Source organism: Gavia stellata, chromosome 42 (assembly GCF_030936135.1).
Source record: "Gavia stellata isolate bGavSte3 chromosome 42, bGavSte3.hap2, whole genome shotgun sequence".
Lineage (NCBI taxonomy): Eukaryota > Metazoa > Chordata > Aves > Gaviiformes > Gaviidae > Gavia > Gavia stellata.
Window position 1 is genome coordinate 156730 of NC_082635.1, and position 21653 is coordinate 178382.

The window sequence follows — 21653 nt, forward strand, 5'->3', positions numbered from 1 at the left end:
CAGAGCCCCCCCTCAGAATCCACCGCCCGGGCCGCCGCCCCCCCCCCCAACAGGCCCTCAGGAGGCCGCGGCCTCCCCTTAAGAGGCCCCCAAAGGCCGCCGCCCCCCCCTTAAGCCCCCCCCGGGGCCTGGAGGCGGCCGTTACCGAGCAGGGGGGGGCCGTTGGGGCCGGGCCGGGCGTCGATGGCGGCGGCCGCGGGCAGGAGCAGCAACAGCAGCAGCGGGAGGAACCGCCCAGGCGCCATGGCCGCCGCCGCCGCCGCTGCGTCACACAGGTGCGCCCCGCCCGCCTACGTCACACAGGTGCGTCCCCCCCAGCCGCCAAGCTCCGCCCCTCCTGTCCCGAGGCACACAGGTGCGTCCTGACCCGGCTCCAAGCTCCGCCCCGTCTCCAAGCCCCGCCCCGCCTCCCAGCCCCGCCCCGCCTCCCAGCCCCGCCCCGCCTCCCAGCCCCGCCCCGGCTCCAAGCCCCGCCCCGCCTCCCAGCCCCGCCCCGTCTCCAGGCGCCGCCTCGGCTCCAAGCCCCGCCCGCCTCCCAGCCCCGCCCCGTCTCCAGGCTCCGCCCCGTCTCACAGCCCCGCCCTGTCCCCAAGCTCCGCCTCGCTCCAGGCCCCGCCCCGTCTCCAAGCCCCGCCCCATCTCCAAGCCCCGCCCCATCTCCAAGCCCCGCCCCGTCTCCAAGCCCCGCCCCATCTCCCAGCCCCGCCCCGTCTCCCAGCCCCGCCCCGTCTCCAAGCCCCGCCCCCGTCTCCAGGCTCCGCCCCACCTCCCAGCCCCGCCCCATCTCCCAGTCCCGCCCCGTCTCCAAGCCCCGCCCCATCTCCAAGCCCCGCCCCGTCTCCAAGCTCCGCCCCGGCTCCCAGCCCCGCCCCCGTCTCCAGGCTCCGCCCCACCTCCCAGCTCCGCCCCGTCTCTCAGCCCCGCCCCGGCTCCAAGCTCCGCCCTCCGCGCGCAAGCCCCGCCCTCCCGGGCGCTGCCGCCAAGCCCCGCCCCCTCGTTTGCATGCGGCGCGGGAAAGCGCTGCACCTCGCCCCTGGGTGGAGCCGGCGCTATAGGGGCTATAGGGTTAGGGGGGCTGTGGGTGCTATAGGGCTATGTGGGTCATGGGAGAGGTGGGTGCTATAGGGCGCTATAGGGGGCTATAGGGTTAGGGAAGCTCTGGGGGCTATAGGGGGCTATAGGGCGCTATAGGGTTAGGAGAGCTGTGAACGCTATAGGGCGCTATAGGATCTATACAGTTCATGTGAGCTGTGGGTGCTATAGGGGCTGTGCGGTTCATGGGAGCTGTGGGTGTTATGGGGCGCTATAGGGGCCTATAGGGTTAGGGGACCTGTGGGTGCTATAGGGTGCTGTAGGGGGCTATAGGGGCTATAGGGTCAGGGGAGCTGTGAGGGCTGTAGGGGGCTATAGGGTCAGGGGAGCTGCGGGTGCTATAGGGGGCTATAGGGGCTATAGGGTCTATAGGGTCAGGGGAGCTGTGGGTGCTATAGGGGGCTATAGGGGCTATAGGGTCTATAGGGTCAGGGGAGCTGTGGGTGCTATAGGGGCTATAGGGTTACAGGAGCTGTGGGTGCTATAGGGGGCTATAGGGGCTATAGGGTCTATAGGGTCAGGGGAGCTGTGGGTGCTATAGGGTGCTATAGGGGCTATAGGGTCTATAGGGTCAGGGGAGCTGTGGGTGCTATAGGGGGCTATAGGGGCTATAGGGTCTATAGGGTCAGGGGAGCTGTGGGTGCTATAGGGGGCTATAGGGGCTATAGGGTCTATAGGGTCAGGGGAGCTGTGGGTGCTATAGGGGGCTATAGGGGCTATAGGGTCTATAGGGTCAGGGGAGCTGTGGGTGCTATAGAGGGCTATAGGGGCTATAGGGTCTATAGGGTCAGGGGAGCTGTGGGTGCTATAGGGGGCTATAGGGGCTATAGGGTCTATAGGGTCAGGGGAGCTGTGGGTGCTATAGAGGGCTATAGGGTTACAGGAGCTGTGGTGCTATAGGGGGCTATAGGGGCTATAGGGTCTATAGGGTCAGGGGAGCTGTGGGTGCTATAGGGGCTATAGGGTTACAGGAGCTGTGGGTGCTATAGGGTGCTATAGGGGCTATAGGGTCTATAGGGTCAGGGGAGCTGTGGGTGCTATAGGGGGCTATAGGGGCTATAGGGTCTATAGGGTCAGGGGAGCTGTGGGTGCTATAGAGGGCTATAGGGTCAGGGGAGCTGTGGGTGCTATAGGAGGCTATAGGGTCTATAGGGTCTATAGGGTCAGGGGAGCTGTGGGTGCTATAGGGGGCTATAGGGGCTATAGGGTCTATAGGGTCAGGGAGCTGTGGGTGCTATAGGGGCTATAGGGTCTACAGGATCAGAGGAGCTGCGGGCGCTGTAGCCCCCCCGGGGGGGGGGGGGGGCGGGGGGGGAGCTCCCCCGGTACACCGCGCCCCTCCCCCCTCCCCGGCCCCTCCCCCCGCCCCCCGGCCCCTCCCCCCGCCCCCTATAGCCGTCGCCTCTCCCCCTCCGCCGCGTCCCGAGCGATGGCGGCGAACCGGTTGGGGCGGCGGCAGGGCCGGGGGGGGCCTCCCCCGGCGCCCGTCGCCCGCAGCCCCCCGCCCGCAGCCCCGGGCTCCAGCGGCGACCCGCCCGGGTGACCGTCAAGTACAACCGGCGGGAGCTGCAGCGGCGGCTGGACACCGAGCAGTGGATCGACGGGCGGCTGGAGGAGCTCTACCGGGGGCGGGTAGGGACCGGGACGGGGACGGGGATGGGGACCGGGACGGGGACCGGGGATGGGGACGGGAACGGGGACCGGGACGGGGACCGGGGATGGGGACCGGGAACTGGGGACCGGGGATGGGGACGGGAACGGGGACCGGGACGGGGACCGGGGATGGGGACCGGGACGGGGACCGGGGATGGGGACGGGGACCGGGGATGGGGACGGGACCGGGGACGGTGACGGGGACGGGGATGGGGACGGGGACGGGAACGGGACCGGGGGACAGAAACGGCACCGGCAACGGGGACGGGGACGGGACCGGCACCGGGGACGGGGACGGGGACAGGAACGGGACTGGTAACGGGGACGGGACGGCACCGGACCGGCACCGGGGACGGGGACGGGAACGGGGATGGCACCGGGAACGGGAACGGGGACGGGGACGGGGACAGGAACAGGAACGGGGACGGGGACAGGAACGGGACCGGCAACGGGGATGGGGACGGGAACGGGGACGGGAACGGGACCGGGACCGGGACCGGCACCGGGAACGGGAACGGGGACGGGACCGGGGACAGGAACGGCACCGGCACCGGGGACGGGGACGGGAACGGGAACGGGGACGGTGACGGGGACGGGGATGGCACCTGCACCGGGGACGGGACCGGGAACGGGACCGGGACCGGGGACAGGAACGGGACCGGCACCGGGAACGGGGATGGGGACGGGAACGGGACAGGGACCTGCACCGGCACCGGGAACGGGACCACAGGGTGCTGGTCCCGGTTGGAGACCGCTCCTGGGATGCTCGGGAACGGGAACGGGAACGGGAACGGGAACGGGAACGGGGATGGCACCGGGAACGGGACCACAGGGTGCTGGTCCCGGTTGGAGACCGCTCCTGGATGCTCGGGAACGGGAATGGGGACGGCACCGGGGACGGGAACGGGACCGGCACCGGGAACGGGAACGGGACAGGGGATGGCACCGGGAACGGGACCACAGGGTGCTGGTCCCGGTTGGAGACTGCTCCTGGATGCTCGGGAACGGGAATGGGGACGGCACCGGGGACGGGACGGGGACCGGGACCGGGAACGGGACCGCAGGGTGCCGGTCCCGGTTGGAGACCGCTCCTGGGATGCTCGGGAACGGGAAATGGGGACGGCACCGGGGACGGGACCGGGACCGGGAACGGGGACGGCACCGGGGATGGGACGGGACCGGGACCGGGAACGGGACCGCAGGGTGCCGGTCCCGGTTGGAGACCGCTCCCAGGAGCAGCCCCGGGACCGGGAGCGGACCCTCACGACGCTGGTCCCGAGTGGGGCTCCCACCCGGGATGCTCGACACGGGGACGCGGCACCGGTCCCGGGTGGGGCTCCCACTCGGGATTGGGGACCGGCGCCGCCCCGGGGTCTCGCGTGTCGCCCCCCCCCCCCCCATCACGTCCCGGTCCCGGTCCCGCGTGGGAGCGCCACGAAGGTCCCCCGAGGGGGAAGGGGCGGACAGATGGGAGGTGGCAGATGTCCCGTTATCCCGCTGACCTCGGCGGGGGGGACACGCGTGGGGGGGACACGCGTGGGGGGACACGCGTAGAGGGGACACGCGTGGGGGGACACGCGTGGGGGGAGTCAGAGAGAATCGGGGGGCATTGGGGACACGCAGGGGGGTTGGGGATACCCGGGACACGCGGGGGGGACACACACGCCGGGTGTAAGGGGGGGGGTGTTAAAGACACGCGGGACACGTGGGGGCCCACGCGGGACACGTGGGAGGGGTTGGGAACACCCCCCGGGGGGGTGGGGGGGTGCGTGGGGACTTGGGGGAGAGCCAGTGAGGGGTGGGGAGGGGTTGGGGGGCACTCAGCGTGTGCGGGGGGGCTCGGGGAGGCGCCCCCCACGCACACGCGTGGGGGGGGGCCCAGGTGGGGTGCTGGGTGGCCTTGGGGACACCCAGGGGTGTCCCCCCCCCCGTGGCAGGAGGGGGAGATGCCGGATGAGGTGAACATCGACGAACTGCTGGAGCTGGAGACGGACGAGGAGCGAACCCAGAAGCTGCAGGTTAATTTTTTTTTGGGGGGGGGGGCGCACCCCCCACGCGAGTTTTGAGTGGGGTGGGCCACGCGTGACACCACCCCCCCCCCTCCCCATCCATCCAGGGCCTCCTGAAGTCGTGCACCGCCGACACTGAGGTACGCACCCACAGTGGGAGGGGGGGGGTGTCCTCCCGTGGGGGGGGGGGGGGCGCGTGGGGTGGTGACACGAGTGGGGGGGGACACGCTGCCAACCCCCCCCCAGGCATTCTCCCAGCGCCGGCTGCTCCGACCGGGCTTTAAAAGGCAAAAATATTCGGCTCCGGCTTCCTCCCGGGGGGGGCCTTTTCCTCCCCGCTTATCTCGAGTGGCAGCTTCGGGGGGGGGGGTCCCCTTAATTTTTGGGGGGGGTCCCTCATGAGTGTGTGTGTCCCCCCCCCCACCCCACGCAGGATTTCATCCAGCAGCTCCTCACCCAACTCAAGGGGCTCCCGAAACAACAAGTCCTCCAGCGCGCCAGCCCGGAGGACCCCAACCCGCCCCCCCCGTGACCCCCCCCCCCCCACTCGTGACCGTGGGGTGTGTGTGGGGGGGTGGGACACCCACTTTGGGGTCCGTCCCCCCCCAGCACCCGCTGTACAGTATTTAACCCCCCCCATGTAAATCCTTCAGACCCCCCCACCCCACGGAATAAAACCTCACTGCGCCACATGGGTGGGGGTGGCGTGTGGAGGGGACCCCCCCCGCAAAAAAATTTGGGGGACCCCCCCCCCAAAAAAACCAGCCAGCCTCTGCCCCCCCCCCCGGAATTACCCGTCCCCCTCCACCAGCTCCATATTTAGGCACGAGCTGAGCCCGGCTCCGGCCCCGGGGGGGGGACACGGGTGGGGGGGGGACACACGCACACGCCCCCCCCTTATTTGTGTCACTGCGGTGATGAGCTGCCCCGTTCTCAGCCCTCCCCCCCCCGCTGTTTATAGAAGAATCCAGATGTTGGAAACATCTGGCCAGGAAGTGCCCCCCCCGCAGGCTCTGTTCCCGGGGGGGGCCCCTGCGTGGGTCCTGACCCCCCCCAAAAGTGGGGTGCTGCCCCCCCCCAACCGCCACTCTTGGGACCCCCCCCCAAATCACTGTTACTGCGTGGGGATGGGCCAAAATGGGGGGGGGGGGAACTGGGAGTACTGGGGGGGGGGGGTGGGGGTATGGGGGGGGCACCCCAAAAGATGCTGGGGGTCTGCAGACCTGGGGGGGGCATGTTGGGGTGCTGCCCGCCCCCCCCCCAGCCAGGGACCCCCAAAAATGGGCCGGGCCCCCCCCCAAGTTGAACACAACCCCTGGGGGGGGCGCGGCTCCCTGGGGATATGGGCCCCCCAACAAAAAGAGCAGTGGGGGGGGGGAATTGGGGGTCGGGGGGGTTCCCTGGGGGGGGGGACACCCCAAAAACCCCACATGTCCCCCTGGGAACCCCAAAGGCTCCTACAGCTGCACCCCCAAACCCCACACGTGCCCCCCCCCCAACTCCCCAGAAGCACCCCCAAACCCCACCCCTGCACCCCCCAAACCCCACACATGCCTCCCGAGCCCCCCAGACATGCACCCCCAAAACCCCACAGACACCCAAAACCCCACAGACACCCCAAAACCCCATTCACCCCCAAACCCCAGACGCACCCCTGAAACCCCAGATTCACCCCCAAATTTCCCCTCACCCCCAAAGCCCCCAGATCACCCCAACCCCCCCAGATGCACCCCAAACCCCCCAACTGCACCCCCAAAGCCCCCTAGATCATCCCAACCCCCCCAGAAGCACCCCCAACCCCCCCCGATCACCCCAAACCCCCTACTTGCACCCCAAAACCCCCCAGAGGCACCCCAAAACCCCCCAGAGGCACCCCCAAAACCCCCCAGATGCACCCCAAACCCCCCAACTGCACCCCCAACCCCCCCAATCACCCCAACCCCCCCACTTGCACCCCCAAACCCCCCTAGATCACCCCAACCCCCCCCAGAAGCACCCCCCAAAACACCCAGATGCACACCAAACCCAACTGCACCCCCAAATCCCCCCAGATCACCCCAAACCCCCCCATAGGCACCCCAAACTCCCCACTTGCACCCCCAAAACCCCTAGATCACCCCCCCAGAAGCACCCCCAAAACCCCCAGATGCACCCCAAACCCCCAACTGCACCCCCAAATCCCCCCAGATCACCCCAAACCCCCCCAGAGGCACCCAAACTCCCGACTTGCACCCCCAAACCCCCCTAGATCACCCCAACCCCTCCAGAAGCACCCCCAAAACCCCCCAGATGCACTCCAAACCCCCCAACTGCACCCCAACCCCCCCCAGATCACCCCAACCCCCCCCACAGGCACCCCAAACCCCCCACTTGCACCCCAAACCCCCCAGATCACCCAACCCCCCCCGAAGCACCCCCAAAACCCCCCAGATGCACCCCAAACCCCCAATTGCACCCCCAAATCCCCCCAGATCACCCCAAACCCTCCAGAGGCACCCCAAACCCCCCACTTGCACCCCCCAAACCCCCCTAGATCACCCCAACCCCCCCCAACTGCACCCCCAAAACACCCCAGATGCACACTAAACCCCCCAGATGCACCCCAAACCCCTCACCTGCACCCCAACCCCCCCAGATCACCCCAAACCCCCCACTTGCACCCCCAAACCCCCTAGATCACCCCAAACCCCCCAAACCCCACCACCTGCACCCCCAAAGCCCCCCAGACACAACCCAAACATCCCCAGACGCACCCCAAACCCCTCACCTGCACCCCCAAACCCTCCCAGAGGCACCCCAAACCCCCACTTGCACCCCAACCCCCTCAGATCACCCCAAACCCCCCACTTGCACCCCCAACCCCCCCCAGACCCCCCACCTGCACCCCCAACCCCCCCCAGATCACCCCAAACCCCCCACTTGCACCCCCAAATCCCCCCAGAGGCACCCCAAATCCCCCCAGAGGCACCCAAAGCCCCCCAGAGGTACCCCAAACCCCCACCTGTACCCCCAAACCCCCCCAGAGGCACCCCAAACCCTCCAGAGGCACCCCAAAGCCCCCCCAGTCGCACCCCAAACCCCGGGACGCTGAGGCTCAACCATGGGCTCCTCAACCCAATTCAGAAGCTTCCCCCCCCCCCCAAAAAAAAACAACCAAAAAGGGGGGTGAAAAGGGAAAACCCCAAACCACCCACCCCGAGAGAGAAATTTTGGGGCCAAATCCGCGTATTTCCATCGACGGCCTCGACTCTGAACCAATTATTTACACATTTATTACAATCGCTCTCCTTCGAAACCTCCGGCAGGTGGAAAAAAAAATCAACCCCCGCCCGGCTTCGAACGCTGGTTTTGGTTTTTTGTGTGTGTGTTTTTTTTTTTTAAATCCCTATAAAATAAAATAATAATAAATCATTTTACAAAAAGTCCAGGTTCTTTCCCCGTTCAAAGCAACGCCCCCCCCCTGCCGCTCGAAACACGCCGAGGGGGGGAATATTTCCCGGGGCGACAGGTTGAGAAACCCCCTCCTCGTAAAATTGAATAAAAAAAGGGGCAAAAAAGAACCATTTTGGGGGTTATTTTTTTTTTTCGTACGCTGCCGGCGGTTACCTCGAATGCCGGCTGCTCGGAAGCGTATTTTTTTCCCCCAAAATCGCGGCGGTGGGTTTTCCACGTGGGGTGGGGGGGGGTGGGTTTGGTTTTGGCTTTTTTTTCTCTCCTCCGGTTGCATCGACGGCGGTTTTCCAGCCGGGAATGGTTTCGTCTCCCTTTTCCGATCCTTTTCCCATCCCGTCCCGCGCTGGGAAGGCCGATTCTCTCTCCATGACGGCGAAAAACAAAAGGCGCCGAGAATTTCCGAGCGCAGACCGCCTTTTTTTTTTTTTTTTGGAAAAATTCCCCTTTTTGGGTTGCAAAATACGAGCGAAATCCGATTTGAGATTAATAATTTAATTTCAATAATACAAACTTTTTTTTTCTTCTTTTTTTTGTCTTCTTTTTCTTTTCTTCCTTTTTTTTTTCTTCTTTTTTTTCTTCTTCTTTTTTTCTTCTTTTTTTTTGGGGGTAGATTGCAGAATTTTGGGGGCTGTAAATATTTCCACACCTTCTAGGGGATTCGAAACCCCGGTTATCTCGAAAATCTCCAAGAAACGGCTTAAAAATATTTACTTCCGATAAAAAAAAAAAGCAAAAGAAACCAGAAGCGCCTGCTCCCCACAATCCCAAAAGCAATTTCACCGGGGGGTGGGTTTTTTTGGGGGGGTCGGTGTTTTTTTTCCCGGTTATTCCCATTCGCCACAGGAATTGCAGGAAAAAAAGACTCTAAGAGGAAGATTTTTAGTTAATTCCGGTGTAAAAATGACCCCCGCGACCCATCGGCGCGGCTTTTTCAAGCAAGAAATTCAGAATCGCGGTAATTTTTCCTCCCCGAGCCGGAGAAATCGGGTTCGAAACGCGGAAATTTAAGTTATTTCTTTTTCTCCCCCCCTCCCCGGATGATTTATTGGGGGGCAAAGAAGCGGTAAAATCAGGAAAACGCCGGTTCTTATCGCAGAGGGAGAACTTTGATTCTTCTTTTAAAACGGCGCTTTGGGAAAATTTCTTTAGTTACGGCAGAAACCGGGATCGATAGACATGTGATATGGCTAAAGTGAGCGCTAAGGGAATGAAACCAAACCAAAATAGATCCCCCCCCCCCAAAAAAAACCTAAAATAAATCAAATTACCAACACTGTGCGCTGTTAATTGGATGGCGCGGAGCGGAGTTGGGGTTCGGGGGGGTTCGGGGGGGGTGTTTTTTAATACTACTGGCAAAAAGGGGAAGCCGTGGGATCGAAACCCTTAAAGACATCTTTAAGGGAAGCGGCGTCTTGCTGCTCGCCGTCCTGCGCCGGGCTGTTCCCGGCGAAAGGGCTTCCCGATCCCGATTTGGCGCTTGGTTTGACCATGCCGTAAACGGGAGGGACCGGGAGGTTGTGTACCCCGGGCTGGGGGGCCGTTTCCTGGGGAGGGGGGACGGCGGCGACGGCTTTGGGACGAGGCCGGTTATAGCTGTTGTACCTGTCCGTAGCGGATTCGGCGCTCGCTTTCTCCGATTCGGGTTGATCTAACGCCGATCGCCGGACGAAAAGGGGTTCCTTGGTTTTGCCGGTGGTTTTGCCAGAATCCGAGGATTTGGAGGAGGAGTTGCCTTCGTTAGGAGACTCGGAGGCTTTGCTGCCCGAGCTCGGAGTCCTGGGATCGTACAGGCTGATGGCGCTCAGCACGCTGCTTTGCCCGCTGCCTTTGCTCAGCCCGCCGGCCGTCAGCAGCCGAGGGTCGTAGGGAGCGATAGCCGGGGCGGCATCGCCGGCGGACGCAGGGTCTGCGGTTTTAGGGACTCTAGAAACCCCCGTTTCCGCGGATTTTTGTAACCTGGGATCGGCGGGGGCTTTCCGCATCCGAGGGTCGCTGGGTTTGTCGCTCTGGCTGGAAGACGGGCTGCCGGCGGCATTCACAGTCTTTAATATCCTCGACAGGAGCTCGAAATCGGGGAGACCGGTGCCGGAAGAGGAACTGGCGTCCCCCGGCGCGGTTCCTCCCCTCTGCCTGGGATCGGAAAGACCCGTTTGGGATCTGTTAAGACGTGGATCGAGGGTAGGCATGGATTGAAGGGCAGCCGGGACGGGAATAAACTCTTGCTTTGGGATGGGTAACGGAATCAGATCCTCCGGGCTCCACAGGATCATCCGGGCGAAGTTGGGTTTGTTGAGGACGACGTCCTTCTTGATGTGACTGAACTGCTGCAGCTGGGAGCGGGGATCCCGCAGGGAATGGCCCAGGAGAGGATCCAGCGGGATGTTGACGGGTTTATCCCGTAAAGCCCTTTCCCCTTCCTCCTCCTCGGGGAGCAGGGGGGGTTTCTGACCGCCGCCGATGCCGGAATGAGGAGCTTCGGGTTTGGGGGCGGAGGAGGGAATGTGTCGCGCGAGCCTGGGGTCGGTGGGTCCCGAATCCCCTGGGAGAGACGGGACGGAAAGGTCCGCGTTTCGGGAAAGCCTGGGATCTCGTAAACGCGGATCGGCGGGACGACCGCTCCCTCCTGCTTGGGTTTTTTGCAGGCGAGGGTCGCTCACACCGGAGGGCGGCCCGATTTCTCCGTGGGAGGGTTGGGCGTGAGGTCTGCCGGAGCTTTGTTGCCTTAGGGTTTTCAATATGGAGGTGACGCTACTTCCACCGTCGTCTTCATCACTGGAATACCAGTTACCGGTGTCGCCTGGGGGGAAAAAAAAAGAGAAAGCAGCTGATAAAAGGCAATTAAAGCACGGTCGAGCCGTGACGCCGATGAGGAGGTCCCCAAAACGCGTCCCCTCTCCCCTCTCGACTCAACGCCGCTCGAATTCCCAACCGTCCCTGGGTTTTGCTGGACGGGGGGGCCAGGTGTGACAGCCTCCGCCTCCCCGGTCTCCTTTTCACACCCCAAATCACCAGAGAGCCGTACGCATCCCTCTCTTCCTCTTCCTCCCATGTGCAGCAGACGCAATTTCACCGCGATTTAAGCCAGCGACCCTATCTCCTTCACCTTCTGCCTAGCTGTTCCCATTTCTCCGGCAGACCCGCTCCTCTTCCCTCACCAGCGACGCGCTCTTTCGACGCTGGGGATTTTCTCCGAGGGGCTCGGCACCCCTCGTTCCCTAAAGAATTCCTCCCCGATACCCCCGTTTCTCCGACGGCCCCCTCTTTTTTGGAGGTGGTGCCTCTGGGTGGGTAGAAACCGACGGAAATCCAAGTTATCCCCCCCCCGACGCCTGCGGCTTTGAAGGGAAAACGTGTTTTGCCACTTGCCTTCCTCATTTTCGCGTTCCTGCTTATTGCTCTCGGCTAGTCTCCGAGCTCTCTCCTCTTCCTCTTGCTGCTTCTGCTGGATTCTCAAGTAAAGCGCTCTTTGCGCCGACGGCATGAAATCGGGAATGCTGCCCGGCGGTTTCGGTAAGCCGGGTGGGCCTCCTTCGCACAAAGCATCGTGATCCAAGGACGGATCAGGGAACATGTGCTCTCCCGGCGGCCCTTCCATGTCCTCGTAACCACCGTAGTCTTCTGCCGAGGAAAGATCATCACGGGTTAAAAGAAAATCTCAAAGCTGCGAAAAACCACCCAATTTTTGCCCCTCTCGGCCTTCCGCTGTGCACGGGCATCCCGGGAACAACCCATCTCCGAGCTGGCACGTCCGGCGAAGCACCTAAAGAGCCAATTCCGGCAGATCCTCGGGACGTACCTGGGTCTCCCATCATGCTGTGATCCATCTCCATCCCTTCTTGCTGCTGGTAGAAATTGTCATAGAAACCTTGTGCCGGCGGGCCGGGCGGCATCATGCCGGAATGGGGGGAATCATCCGGTCCGTAGGGCATCATGGGGGGTCCGGGACCCATGGGAGGGCCGGGATTCATTCCCGGACCCATCGGCATGTCTGGATGCATGTCCGGGTGCATATCTGGGTGCATGTCAGGGTGCATGTCTGGGTGCATGTCCGGGTGCATGTCCGGGTGCATATCGGGGTGCATGTCGGGGTGCATGGGTCCAGGCATTGGTCCTGGGGGTCCCCCTGGCCCGGGGAACCTGGGGGGAGGCGGGCCTGGGTGCCTGGAAGGGAAAATAAAAGAAAATCTGCTTTAACACGCTTGCGGAGGGACGGACCCAGGGCTCTCCGAGCAGCAGCACCTGCGCCGGACCCAAAACGGGAGAGAAACCTCTTTTCTACGCGCGCGCGCCCACCGTCAGCGGCTGCGTCAGGGCAGAGCTCCTCGTTCGACACAAAAATCTGCCGTCCCCGTCCCTCTCCCCGCTACCTGGAGACGGTGACACCCACCTCACGCCCAGCTTCTCCGCCAGCTGCCCGGTCGGCCGCACGACGATCTCAAAGAGCGAGGGGATCTTCTTGTACATGTCCTGTTGTTGCTGCAGCTGCTGCGGCGACAGAGGCTCGTGCATCGGCGGCGGCATCTGCGGCCCCGGCGGTGGAAGCGGTGGCGGCGGAGGGGGAGGAGGGCCTCCGGGCATCGGTCTCCCGTTGGGAGACGTTGGAGCCGGTGGTCCGGGAGGGCGAGGAGGTGTGGGCAGCAAGCCGACCCCGGGGGGTGGTTTGGGGAGAGGATTGATGCCCTGTTTCTTTAGTTCTTCGACTTCTTTCTCATCCTCCGCGCCCGCTTCTGCATCATCCGCCAGCATCTGAGAAGATAAAGGAGTAAGAACAGATCCGCGGAGCTGGCCGGTCGATCTGACACGCTCCAGAAAAACCTCTCCCTCCCTTTCCACCTGCAGGATCAACTTCCACGGAAGAAAAACGGAGGGTGAACCTGCGTTAACGCCGCCCCGTACCTTGTCCAGAAGCTCCCGCGTCTCCTCTGTGAGCGGATCATGGGAAAACATGCAGTCATCCCCGTTGATACAGTTGCCCGTGGTGTGGAACAGCTTGCAAGGGAAGTCCCGTATCATTTTATTAAGGAGAATAAACCCCAACAGGGAGTTATTCCTACAGCCAGAGAGGCTACAGATGCTGCTCGCTTTGAAACGCGGCTCTCAACGCGGAGGATTTTTGCGGTCGCGACACTGATACGAAACTACCGTTGCCAGAAACACCCCGCTTTCCTTTCCGCCCCGTTTTCCTGCAGGCGCAGCGGCCACAAACCTCATTTCTTCAACAGGAAAGGTGAGGCTAAGAGGGAACCGGGAGGGCTGTCTGCGGCCCCGGCTGTCAGCGGAGGATGTGTTACTCAGGAATGGTCTTTTTTTTCCCCCCTCGACACCCCACGTGCATCGACTGCAGGGTAAACGAGACTGATTTGAGGCTAGCTTAACGGAACTGTAAAACCCAAAAGGATATCATGCATGTAAGGGCAGTTTTCAGCCCTGGCGCAGTAGCCGGTGATGTAGAACTTGCACAGTTCCCGTTTCTTTGGTAGTTCGATGTCATGACTGAAGTTGCAGTGGTCGCCCTGTTCGGAAACAACACGACAGCGCGTTAGCAGGTGGAAGCGCCGACACGTTTGCCAGCAGCCCAGAACACAGCTAGGAGGGACAGGGAGATAGGTACAATTATGGAACGCTCTTTATAGGCACGAATCTCTCCCTGAAATCGGTTAAAACCTGGACCTGAGGCTTCAGTGACGGTTCCGTGCGCGTATAAAGAGATCTATGGAAATACTCTTGAATTATTCCCTTACCCAGGTACATCTGCCTTCCACAAAGTATTTGCAGATCACTTTCCCTTTCTTATCCGACTGCTGGTGGGGTTTGTCGTGGTCGTTCCGCCGGTAATTTCCACCACCTCCTCCATCCTATCGGAAGCACGCAATATTAGTTGGCAAAGAATTTGAAATACAAAGCAACAGATCACTCGAGAGAAACTAAAACTTCCTGAGCAGCCATCTCCGAGAGGGAAAACCACCGAGGTTTGGGATGAAAAAGGGAGGTGAAGACGAGCGCGTTGAGCCCAGCAGGCTCCTGAGTACGGCTTGAGGGACCTGTCAGTGGATCGGAATCCAGAACATCCGTCCCCTTCAGAGACGGGACAACTTTTGTGCATCTTGGGGAAGATCTGTTTGGTTTTTTCGCTCCTGCGAAGACTTTCTTTGAAGCCTGACTCGATTTACAGAGGGGGATGGGGGAAAGAGCGGGTATCCAGCACTGCAGAGGGCCATTAGAAAACAAAAGAGCTACTTACTCCCATGTCCTCATCGTAGTAATCGTCGTCTTCGTTCATTCCACCACCTTTCATCCCACTTCTGTTTCCACCTCTGCCCCGTCCTCTGCCCATTCCTTTATTTCCTCTTCCTCTGGGGCCACGACCACGTCCTCGATTTAAACCTGAAATACATCCCCCCCTCGTTTCTAATTTCTCTGCTTCCAAAAAATGTGTGAGAAAGCAGAAAGCAGGGACCGTCCGGGCACAACTTGTCAACCCACTCACCCCGTCCACGATTCTCCTTACTCCTGCGGTACTGATTCAGCTCTTTAAAGTAGTCATCGTACTCGTCATCGCCCATGGGCTCCTCGTTATCGCAGTACTGCAAACGAGAAAGATCGCGGCCTTTAGCGAGGGGGGATGAAGGGCAGACCATTCCCCCTCAAACGCAGGCGGCCCGATCATGAAAAAGAATATTCTCTCGCCTCCGTGGTTCCCCGGGAGCAGGTCAGAGACTCGGCACTTACTTCCATCTCTTCGTCATACATTTCCTCGTCTTCCTCGGGGTGGTCGCCTCTGCCTCGCCCTCGGTTCCCTCGGCCCATGCCTCGGCCTCCTCTCATTCCCCCTCTGCCACCTCGCCCTCGGTACCCTCGGCCTCGGCCACGGCCGCCTGGCGAAGCAAAGGGATGGCGTCAGCTTTGTGCTGTGTTTCACCCCTCAGGTAAGTTGAAACAGCACAACAATACGCCAGACAAGGGAAAATAAATAATAACCTTTCAGTACGGGATTACCAGCATCTTAAAAACGTGTTTCTAAGTCAATCAGTTTTTAAGGTGCTCAAAGAATGGATTTTTCAGAAGCCAAATGAAAAAAAACCAACACCCTGTGACCACGTCAGCCGCTGCACTGGTAACGCAAATCTGTGTACTCCAGAAGTGATGATATCAGACTTGTTACGCTTTCCATCGACTTAATTTTCCTTTCAAATAAAGGTTTTGCTTTATTTTATCCATTTTCAACCACTTCCGTGCTTTTAAAACCCTCTAGGCTAGCAAGAATAATGCTTATTTAAAACAAATCACCCACAGGGATCTGAACTTTCCCCTCGGAGTGGAAAACACGAAAACCCACTTTTCTCTGTCACAAACGAACACCGATGAGTGATTTAGGCCATTGCGGCTGGCTCTCCGCAGGCAAGGCTTTACGCAGGCAGGGCAGTTCACCTTCATGAAGCTTCCTACGTGCGTCGGGCCTTATTTGGCCACAGATCAGCTAAACGAGCTGCAGGTAACGAATGTCAGAGATAGGGCGAAAAAAGGAACATTTAAGACGTACCTCGCCCCCGGTGAGAGCCTTCCTTCGCTCTCCGGTATTGATTTAGCTCTTTCGCAAAGTCATCGTAATCTTCCTTCCCTATATCTTCATCGTCTTCCCCCTCGTACTGACCGTACTCCTCATTCTCGTAGTCCTCGTACATGCCGTAATTCTTGCTCTCCATTTTAGAGTAGCTCTTCTTTGGCATGGGAGCGCTGTGAGAGGACGGATACTGCTGGTGGGACTTTGGGAAAGGCGGAGAGGTTAGCGATGAAGGAATGGAATGTATCAAGCCTAATATCGTGACTTAATTTTTAAAAATCATTAAAAAAAACCCCCCTAAATAACAGCTAGGTGAAAAATAAACAGGCTAAAGGACCAGAGCCGAAGCGCGTGGCCCGTAGATGGAGCTAGATGGGCACCTGCGCTCAAACCCTGCAGCGGCTCTGAACGGGAGAGCAGCTTCCCCTTCCCTGTCCGCTGGTGGGTACTTACGGAAGAGTAGGGAGGGCTGTATTCCCTGTATTTTCTGTGTCCCTTTTCACCAGGACTGAAGTCCGAGTCCTCGCTGTACTCAGAGAAGTCATCACTGGAAGAAGCGTGGCGCTGCAAGGCACGGAAAACAGGCGGTGCAATTTTATTACAGGCCAGCTCTGACTCCGGCACTGCAGCCAGGCCTCCGGCCTTTCTATACAACACAGCTAAGTCTCCCTTTGTCGTCTTTTTTTTTTAAGGAAACTCAAATTTTGCTTAACAAAATCTTCACAGGGTTCACCGAATTACAAACTGGAAGCCTGTTAGCAGGTTATCTAATGAAGAGAAACACGCTATGCCTTCTGCGCTCCAGAAATTCTTGGAACTTCATTAACAAACATCCTTGATTTTGCAAATCCAGCAGTCTGCAATCCCCTTTGAGGTAAATACCTAACCCCAAAGTAATTCCCTAACTCAAAAGTAATTACCAAAGTAATTCCCTAACTCAAAAACCGTTTTCTTTCCGCTCTGCGTCCCCAGACGGACAGGAGAGTGCTGCAGCATTTTTATCCTACCTGCAGACCTCGGTGTCCCGCGGCCGTGCTTGCTAGTCGTCAGAGGAGGAAGGCATTAAGGAGCTGAACCCCAAGAAACCCTGCGAGCGCTCCCACCTCGCAATTATCGTTAGGCGAAGAGCCTCAAACTACCCGTAATAACAGTAGAGGAGGAATTCCCCGGAGATGGCAGAGGAAGGCAGACCGGAGCTGGGATCCCGGAGGACCCGGGAGGCAAAAGCAGCGCGCAGCTCACCTTGTGTTTGGATTTCCTTTTCTTCTTGGATCTCCTCTTCTCTTTCTCTCTCTCTTTCCGACGCTTGCGTTTCATCCGTCGATGGGCTTTCTCATCATCTGAATCGCTGTGATGCTTCTCCCCTTTCTCCTTCCGACTCCTCTCTTGAGATTCGGAGGGATCTTGCGCCTCCTCCCCTCCGTCATCCTCCAGCTCCCCTTCTTCCAGCTCTCCATCCTCCCTGTAAAGCAGACAGGCATGTTTAATTCCCCTTATTAAAAAAAAAAAAAGAAAATAAAACCTGCTAACGCCGCTCACCAGCCAGCCAGGCACTTGGCTCCCAAAGCGCTCACGAATTCCTAGTTGCCGTGGTTTTAAATATCTGACCGCAAATACCGACTCTGTTCACCTCTGCCACCGAAATCTGCTCAAGCTCTCGCTCAGTCTGGAGTTAAACACGGCGACGAAGCATCTCGCAAACAACAAACCGAAGCCACAACGTGACGGCGCTCAACTTTCGTATGAACTCAGTGCAAATGAACTCCAGGAATGGAATGGAAACTGTTGCTTTAATAAAACAGTCGCTCCACTCCAAGAACTGAACTCGGTGTTTTAATAAAACAATCGGTCCGCTAGAAGACAAGACTGAGTAAATATCACATTGGTTTGCCAAATCTAGAGACGTGTGCCCAGTTATTTCCACTTTCTCGTGCTACCATTCATCCACAATTGTGGTTAGCGGAGGTGATAAAGCAAATCGGAAACTTCCTCCAGAGGATTCCACAAGCCCCACTCAATTAAATTCAATTAAAAATTACTCAGATAGGGGTTACGAGAAACTTTCTGCAACCTCGTAAGGGATTAAATGTGTAACACGGCAGGAGTTCAACCAGCTCCCTGGCGTTTTCCCTCTCTCCCAACAAGGTCCCGAATTTGGTGCTGCGTGATTTTAAAACAAGAGTGGGGTCTCCTCCTCCCTTTCCACTTAAGGTAAGCTATAATTAAAAACATGAACACCGGCTTGTTTATATATACGTCACCGACCTTCACAAACAACAGTTTAGGAGCGCATAGGAGGTGGATCTTTGACACGCATCCCTCTGGTTGGGGTTTTTTTGGGGGGCTATGGAAAGACTGACTTCTTTGGCTGCTATAAAGTCTCCTCTTCAGCACTACAATGGGAACGGCAGCCACGGCGGCGTGCCGTGCCGTGCCCTGCCATGCCCGTGCCGCGCCGCCGTGAAGGCAGCTCGGCTGGAAGAAGGAGCTGCCACCGCTCGGTGGCTCTCAGGGAAGTGTGGAAGCTGAAATGGGGTTTACGAACGGCATTCGGAAAAAGCTGGGCTGTGTGAACGAGCCGACCTGTTGATAACCTCGGGTTACGTGAAAAAAATCCCCAAGAAAAACTGAATTCTTTCCCCAAACACATTAAAAAACCTACAAAAATCAGCATTAACAATCCCCGGGAAGCATCCTGGGGAGGTTTCGGCATCGTGGAGAGCAAACACCGGGATCCAACCGCCCGGTCCGACTCCGATGCAAAGCTCTCCCCTTGTTTTTGTTTGCGCTTGCAGCATTTTAATAACAGAGTAGCTCCAGAATCAAGCTCGCTTAAGAATTACTCATGAAGCTCTTAAACCTGACGTGTAATTCCGAAGTGTACACAGAAGTTTTAAAGGCGAGCATCAGTGGAAATGACTGCTGTCGCAGGAACGCAGCGTCCTTCAGGTGTTTGCATTCAGCGAGAGCGGTCTTGGAACAAGACCCGAGAAACTCACGCTCCGCAGAAAAGCCGAGCGGAAGTAAAAACAGAAGCAAAACAAGCTTACGGAAAGGAATTTAAATACCCGCGTATTTGAACACTTAAGAGTCCTGCCAAAGCCTCTCTCCTTTCCCTAGAGGGACAGGTTCATCAATAAATGGATTTCAAACTAGAAACGCCACCAAGGTTTCTGGATCCAGTTTCCAGCGACCTACTAGCAGAGGACTAGCGAGCACAGCAAAGCGAAACACCGACGCAGCTCACCCCGGGCACGGGACAGGCTGGTAGGAAGCGATGAGATGCTATAAAGCCCACTGCGGCCCGATAAATGCCCTCACACCATATGGCAAAAAAACGGCTATTCCCTTCGGCATCGCGCCGTTGAAATCGGCGTCATTTAGCCTCTCCCAGGAGCCCTCGCCGGCTGGGGATCGCGATCGCTCCCTGCCTTCCTCACTGCCTTCAGAGACGAACAAACGCATCTCGCTAACACCTTAATTGCAATTTTCAGGAGGGATAATTACCCTTGGTTTTCACAGTACACGCGTTTTTACCCTGCCTTGAGTTGCTCTGGTCCTGTATCGAGGTTTAGAGGAGACTACAACCCTGTCCCGACCGACAATCGCGTTATTAAATTCGCCGTGGTTACAGAAACGACGACCGAAGAGGCTCCTGAGAACAACGCTTACAAATTTTGCGGCCGCTGCAAGGATTATTTGAAAAGCACCAAAAGACGGGACGAGGGCGGACCGTCAAAATGATCGCTGAGCTGTTTCGCAGGTGAATATTAATTATTTAATCAACACACGTGTCTCCTAAAGAAGGAAAGTCTGAGAAATTGTGTTTATACAGATGCTCAGATGCCAAACTACATTTTAAGACAGGCAATATCCTCTCCTGCCGGTTTTTAACCCCAGTTCTGCCAGATTTGAGTAGGTTTGGGCCAGAAACGATACACCAACCTCTCAGAGGGACGGTGGGGCTTATTTAACCCTGGGAAAGCGCTCTGAAAAGGTTTACACAAGTACTATCGAAGCATTGAATTCGCCTCATGGTTTTAAACACAGCGAAACGGAGTCATTTGAAATACGGCAACCGGCGAGTAAGGATGTTTGAAAGCAACCAAACGATTTCTAAGGCTGGATGGAAAAAAAAAAAAAATTAAAGCAATTAAAGCGACGTGCATTTTCGGGGGACGGCTCACCGTGGAGAGTCGCTGCGGGTACGCGGTGAAGAAGCCATGTCTGTTAAGCAACTATTGGTATTGCAGAAAACACTGACTGGGGGAAAATTCTTCCCCGAATCCGCGCTCATCTCAGGCTTTCCTATCGCTCCTGCCCGCCTGATCTATAGGGGACGGTCCCCCGGCGCAGCACACATCCTCGCCGAAGGACTCACGCCGGTTGCCGCGGCGGCGTTTGTGACCTCAGCGCCACGGCAATGACGGAACACGGCGGTGACGGCGCCTGGAAAAAAAACAAAAGTCCTTTCCAATCGTTATCCTGCCATACCGACAGTGTGGGCGCTTTGCTATGGGGAAAATAGTAGCCACGACTGCGTTATGAGAAAATTAAGTGGTTTTTTGCTATTCTGGCCACTGAAGAGCAGCGCAGGAATTAAAATCTTATCTTAAAATAAATAATGCCACTTTATACAGCTGAGGCTTTGTTAGAGTGGGAAATGAGCGTAACGAAGTGACAAATGAGCGGCCTAGACGGCGGATTTACTGTCAGTTATAGCTGATATACCCTCCTAACCCCGTTAAAGACATTATTGCTCCTTGCTCGTTACACCTGAAAGAAACCCTGTCGAAAATAAGCCTCTCAGCTCCCATCCTCAGTAAAAGAGAAGTGTTTTTTTACTATTTTTAAGAAAAGAAAGAGCTTGGTGGGCTCTCACCTGCTCTATATACGTAGGTGCGACAGACGCGTACCTCAGAGTAACTTCTATACAATACCCCTATAAAAAAACCCCCCGATTTAATAGCCGACCTGCTGGAAGAAACCTTCCTTTATACAGCGGCTTTTTGCACAAGAGGTGCAGCTGACCGTGAAATCGGCCGCCCGGTGCGTGATCCGGTTTTGCCGGAGCAGATCCACGGATGCCGAGAGCGGGGAGGGTGTTCGTGTACAAAGGTAGATCTCAGTTGAAGTTCGAGGAATGCAAAGCACGAGTTGGGGGGGGGGGGGGGGATAAAAGTGCTTATTTTTCCGAGCGATGCAGGGGGAAGGGTTTGAAAATAAAGCCCAAATGCTCTGGAAGTCACCGGATTGCAAATCCGCGCGATTTAATCTCACGATAAGCGAATGTTCGCTTTTAATTTTCCGTGATTTTAAGTAAAACGCTGAACGGGGACTTAAGCTGCGCACACGCGTGCGTTATCTTTAGGATAAACGCCTTCTGCCTCAAGCTGAGCAACCAAGAGAGTTTAAAGTTGATTTTTAACAATCTGATGTATATGACAGCGTACTCGGGGGGGGGGGGGGGTGGTGATCAGATGGCAAATTAAAATCGTAAGCTCAATAAAACCAAATAAAACCTGAAAATTAACCCTAAACCAACTAGCTGAGCTCGAGGGGGAGTGTTTTTTTTGGTGAAAGCGGATCGTCCCGGCTGAAAGCAACTCTCCGCAACCTATTTCAGAGCAGGACTTAAAACCAGACCCCTCCGCCTGTACAACAGGGCAGGGATATCGCGCTGCTTTGAAGTGGAATTTAGCTCTTTTTAGGACAGACATGCAGTTTTTGCTCATTCTCTGCATTTTAAGGTCTCCTAGTGAAAACACAAGGCCAGGCTTTTCAGAGCGAGCGCTACATCCAGCTAAAGGTTGTTAATCACACATTTAACGCTTCAGCAGAAGTTTACTGCCTCGTCAAGAACTCGCTCGGAGGAAACGTACCCT

The 21653-nt window shown here is 58.1% G+C and overlaps 2 protein-coding genes across 2 annotated transcripts; one reads left to right on the plus strand and one right to left on the minus strand.

The window, feature by feature from the left end:
• Nucleotides 1-243: 243 nt before the first annotated feature.
• Nucleotides 244-5286, plus strand: LOC132320656 (protein phosphatase 1 regulatory subunit 14A-like). Its single transcript, XM_059833199.1, has 5 exons — nt 244-303; nt 2488-2724; nt 4683-4763; nt 4862-4894; nt 5188-5286. The coding sequence occupies exons 1-5, from the start codon at nt 244-246 to the stop codon at nt 5284-5286; spliced, it is 510 nt and encodes a 169-aa protein (XP_059689182.1).
• Nucleotides 5287-8798: 3512 nt separating this feature from the next.
• On the minus strand, nt 8799-20130 carry ZC3H4 (zinc finger CCCH-type containing 4). Its single transcript, XM_059833202.1, has 14 exons — nt 19956-20130; nt 17011-17230; nt 16222-16332; nt 15748-15970; nt 14937-15082; nt 14695-14791; nt 14449-14591; nt 13949-14062; nt 13609-13720; nt 13104-13213; nt 12595-12953; nt 12004-12344; nt 11574-11825; nt 8799-11004 (listed from the first exon to the last, which is right to left on the minus strand). The coding sequence occupies exons 1-14, from the start codon at nt 20063-20065 to the stop codon at nt 9554-9556; spliced, it is 3789 nt and encodes a 1262-aa protein (XP_059689185.1). The 5' UTR covers nt 20066-20130; the 3' UTR covers nt 8799-9553.
• Between the last annotated feature and the right edge of the window lie 1523 nt (nt 20131-21653).